Genomic DNA, 5415 nt, shown 5'->3' on the forward strand with positions numbered 1-5415 from the left:
AAACCCTCAACACTTAACCTGCTCCCCCACCCACCTCCACTTATTGCTCAGTCAAGCTCTGTTTGCTAAACAGAAATGTGCTCACAAGCTCTCCATCCTGTGTAAATAAACCTGAAGAGGCAAAGCAATCAATGACAAAGAAGGCATCCAATTTGCTTTTAAATCCGAGGCTAATCAGCTAATTTGCTTGGTTCAATGTGGGATCCTAAGCCCCCCCACTAAGGCTACTCGGATGTCCTGGTAAAGAGCAGAAAGATTGTTTTCTCGAGTCAGTTTACTGTGGTACAAGTTGTACAACTGCAACCATTAACGTTCATTATGTGTCCAATTGTGTCCCCTCATTGAACGGTGCAGGCTACAAAAGAACAGAGAAGGTGGTTTGGGGGAACAATGTGGGACACAGATTTGATTTTATACTCTGGTTTTATTTTTGTTATGATTAGATCATTGCAATAATGCCCAAATTGGCATACAAGTAGTTGGTTCTACTGAAATTAGGTGTGTTATTAGTTCCTTTTGAGACTTATCTTTTTTTAACACAGTGAAGCCATACGAGGCTGATTAAGTTTGTTTTATGTTGAGTAAAATTAAATAACTAGATACTTTTATTATATTTATTATTATAAATTATTGCAGCTCCTACGCGTATGGTAGTGTGGTGTTCATGCATGCCCTCCCACTTACGGAAATCCATGTCTAAATTCCCCAAACAACCTCCTCTAATTAAAGATTTATTTGTTTTGTTTTTTTCTTTTTGTATGCTAGAGACAGACAGGATACAGCATATTCCTGTAACTGCTGGTGTGGAAAAAGGCCATTGTTGAGGAAAATCATTTCTAATGCCACATACAATGTGGTGGAAATGATATTCAAACATGATTGATTTGTTTATCCTGAACTGGTGCAGGCAACAATTTAACATCATTACTTTTCCCAAAGACAGAGTCACACAATTTAACATAAACAACAATCAGTCTTATTTCACTCTTTCAAATGACACCATCATGTGTGTTTGGTTAATGCAGCCAATTGCTCGTGCTCTGGTTGATGAATTCATTCATTCAATAATTCCCATTCAGCTGATTCATTGACCTATTCACCACTGCAGGCTAACAGATTTAAAATAAAACTGCTGCTGTGTTCCTGGATGTTATTCAGTCCTCTGCCTTGCCTTAAATTAGAGCATGATAACATGTTTTTAAACTCTATCCTTCTCTGCCTCATGTTCCAAATGAAATGCTCATAAATAAATTGAGGAGGAACATCCACTTTTGAACTCATTGGGTTTTAAAGTACAAGGAGACAAGCGTTTCGCTCATAGGAATGTGGAGCAGGAGAGGATAGAAAGTGCTCTAAAATGGGCCTTTGCTCCTCCTTTATCACAGATATGTAAATACACACACACAATACAATAAAATGTGCCGTGGTTGTTGGACTAAGAACTTAGTTCATCATGTTGGTCAATAAACCTGCCAATGTGTCAAGGTTGCATGTGCAAATCATGCTTTTGCTGTACTCTCAGTAGGCTCTTTATATCCATGGCTGAAGTCTCTACACCACATGGCACTGTTGTTTAACACATCTCTGACTGGCTGTCAGGATCTGCTTTATGTTTAAAGAGAGACTAAAATAATGAACATTGACCTGGAGTGCATTTATTTTATTAGCTTTAAAAGGAGCAGGCAATTTGAATGTTCCTATGGTGGGGTTGCATGGTACAGGAGGGAAAGAGCTTTACTGACCCACAAACAAACATCAGATTTGGATCAATAAGCCGAGTGGCCAATGCTGCCTTGAGACGCTCACCATAAATCTCTGAGGGCCGCCCTCTCCCTCATTAAATTATAAAGAATCTGTGAGCCATGAAACACTAACGCTGAAGAATCACACTAAAAATAGAGAGGCCTAAACAAAAGAGGTTTTTTTTCTCCACATCCATATCGTTACTTAAGAATCCTTTTAACTATCCACTTCTCTCATTCCCTGAGGTCAGGAGAGAAAGGTGGCCAAATCAGGCATCCTGGCATGTCTGTATCTGTTTGCAGGGTGTCTTCCGTGCGTCAACAAAACACTAACACGTCCCTGTGAAGTCATGATGAGGGTGATACAGCTGTTCTGGCGGCTGGGAACACTCTCACAGAGGCGCTCCATCTCCTGCAAGGAGGTCCGAAGAGCGTCTTGTTGCTCCAATTTAAATTGCAAATCCACTTAAAGTACATAAGTCAAGAGTGCTCCCAGCTAAAATGCAAGCCGTGTTGGGTCTGGGAGATTTTAAAAAAATCATGGACTTTGCACTTAGGAGGATTATATTTTCATGAACTAAAAAAGAACGAAAAGAAAGAAGGGGGGAGTCCCAACAAATGATCATTGTCACCTTAAAAAGGGGTTGCCCACACAGCACATCATATTTATGCTAAAACAATACATTTTTTCATATGTTATCATAATTAATTTCACAACTAGTCATATGTTGTCAGCGCAGTGAGATATGGGTGTGTGGAGATTGCTGTGTTCTTGGTGATGTGAAACTAATCAGGGAGAAAGAGCAGTTTCCACACTAGCAACTTTTCAAGGCCCCATGGTATAAATTTCAACCATCTGTGAGGCCATCTGCATTGGGGTGCTACATCATGCACCAATGCCAAGCCACCAAACGCAGACAGGTTTCCTCCCACGGCACTATCTACACTGCACTGTGAGACAAGTAACCTATCGCAGAATCACCACTATCAACCGTGGATCTTCCCCATATATTACGTAGTATTATCATCCCTTCATACATAAGTGAGGTCTTCTTTTTAAAGAGCAATCATGATAACCTCAGCGCTGTGTAATGCATTGTACAGCTGCATACTCTACCCTGCCTCCAGATCTAATCTTTCTGTAGAAAATCCTGCATTTGGGGGGGAAATTGAACATAGATGTAATATATGTTGGCTATCAGGTGCCTTTTCAATCAAGTGTTTTTATCTGAACTTAGATTACAGTAGGATTGCTGTGATTGCAGGGGAAAACATGTCCATACAACCTGCCATCCGTCATAGTTTGACAGCTAACATTGCAGCACTTTAGAGTCGTTTTTTGTTTTTGTGCTTTACAACACTGTGCTGCAGCATGACCGTAACTACCAACATCTGCATATATGAGTCGCAATGAGAATGTGACCTTTTTATATTCAGCTTCAACACAAAGGTAAACAGAGCAACACAAGCAAAGAAAAAAAGAGGTAGACGAGTGTCACTGTGAACAAAATACCCAACCACATAAGACTGAAAACATGACATTACTGTGTCTCATCCTATCTGCCTATCGCAACATCTGGAATTATGTTGCATGCATTTGTTGCCCTCTGTGTCTCTTTAACTGTTCTCTGTGTATATGCGTTTCTTTGTCTGCAGTGAGAACAAGAGAAAAAGAGAGAGAGAGAGAGTGTGTGTGTGTGTGTGTGTGTGTGTGTGTGTGTGTGTGTGTGTGTACTGTGCATGTGAGACATTGTTTCAAGCTATCTAGTTATTGGAACGGAAAGGAATGGAGGAAGGCTGGTGCTGAAGAGCAGGCCACTCAAGGGGGTAAGAGAGGGAGAGAGAGCAGAGGGCCACTGGCGAGTTAAAACCTTTTGTTATTTCTGTGGATTGCTGAGACCCAAAAGGGGGGGGATTAATTTGTCTCAAGGTCTGAGAGCAGACCGCGCAACTCCCCCCCCCCCCCCCCTTTTTCCTGTTTGTTTACCTAACTTAGACCATGCTGCTTTTGTAAGATATCTTACCCAAAGCCAATGATGTGATAAATCTTGTGTGTCAGTTTTGAAAAGATTGATAGAATAATCCTAAAATTGAGAAGCTGGTGTACAAATAAAGGATGGTAAGCGAGCAAAAATATGCCTTCTGGTTCAAAACAGGTGTTTAACATGCCTTTGATCACAAGCATGCGTCATCACAGCCTGCAAAATATATATACAACCCAGAAAATCCATCATGCTTTTGAATTTTAAACATGCTCTTTTTCCTTTTTCTTAAATTTAAAATCATATAAGGTTAGCCTGACAATCCTAATCCTTAAATAGTATACAAAAAAAATGATTGTAATCCTTAATACAATAGGTTGGTATTGAATTTTTACAAAAACAAAAAAACGCTAGGTCTGTTACCTGTCAGCCATATTGATTAACAAATAATCTGCCAATTATTTTCTTGATTAATTGGTTAAAAAAGACAAAAACACATAGTCACTGAGCCCAAGTGTCATCAAATTGCTTATTTTGTCCCACCAACAATCTAAAAGTCAGATATTCACTTCAGGATCACACACCGCAAAGAGAAACATCCAGTCTTGATTGATGATTTAAACGATGGATCTATTATCAAAATAGTTACTTTTCTGTGAATCAAATCAAATACTCCTGATTTTAGCCCTATAAAGTTCAAAGAGCAATGTTAACCCATGTTAAATTACTAATAGCAATGGCATAGTTATACGCTATAAGATTGAAAAATACCTTAAGAAAACATTCTCCCTATAATAATATTGTAGTTATATGGCAAAGATTACAATGAAACAGTCCCAAAGACTTACTATAAACCGTATGCAGTTCTACTGTACGTACAGTACAGGACTGGTATTTGCTAATAACAGCATACCAATATTGTCATTACAGGCAACATTAATTCCATTCATATCAAATATATTAGCTGCAACACTTAACAAGAGGACGTCCTCTCAACAAGCCTTTTAGTGTTTGTTGCAGGATGCTCTGGCTGTGTAAGAGAACTTCAGACTCTAGAGGTCTCCATCCTTCAGCATCCCCTCAACATCCACCTATTCGCCCTCTTCCTCCTCCTCTCTGGCATTTTGTGCAGCGGAGGAGGAAAGGAGGAGAGACTGCTGAGGAGGAGACAGAGGGGACCCTGAGACAACACGTCCCACGCCAGAGCCCGACAGCCAGGGAACTTTGATTTGACGCCAAGTAGCCTGCGAGGAAAATGACGATGAAGAGAAACAGCCACGTTTCTTCTTCTTCTTCTTCTTCTTCTTGGGAGGCTTAGATATTTCGGGCGTGTGCAACATATGATGTCCTTGGACTCATATGCTCAATGAAGATTTATTTAGGCTATCTCTGATTTCGCTCCTCTATTCGCTGATGGCGCTGCTCCGTTCTGCCCGCACTTAGGTCAGCCCAATGAATGTGAAGGCGGTCTGAGCGCATTGTTTCCAGCTCCGTTTGCATATGGGATTTCCAGCCGTGATGTCTGCAATATTTCGCTCTTTGTTTCTAGGTAAGTCACTTCCAATTCCTTTTTAAAAGAGAAGCCGTTCGTTTAAAAAGCATTGAAGCGTGTTCGTCTGACATTTCTCACTGACGACGTGGACACAGATGTATGTCATTATTAAATTGATAATGAATATATATATATATAT

The 5415-nt window shown here is 40.1% G+C and overlaps 1 protein-coding gene across 1 annotated transcript in view; it reads left to right on the plus strand.

The window, feature by feature from the left end:
• Positions 1-4782: 4782 nt before the first annotated feature.
• clmpb (CXADR like membrane protein b) overlaps positions 4783-5415 on the plus strand; it is a gene marked incomplete at its 3' end in the record, with an annotated part of 60761 nt that continues 60128 nt past the window's right edge. The window contains 1 exon segment of the mRNA XM_032508885.1: positions 4783-5273. Within this exon segment, the coding sequence (XP_032364776.1) occupies positions 5225-5273 (49 nt within the window). The 5' untranslated portion in view covers positions 4783-5224.

The sequence above is a fragment of the Etheostoma spectabile genome, chromosome 3, assembly GCF_008692095.1.
Source record: "Etheostoma spectabile isolate EspeVRDwgs_2016 chromosome 3, UIUC_Espe_1.0, whole genome shotgun sequence".
NCBI lineage: Eukaryota > Metazoa > Chordata > Actinopteri > Perciformes > Percidae > Etheostoma > Etheostoma spectabile.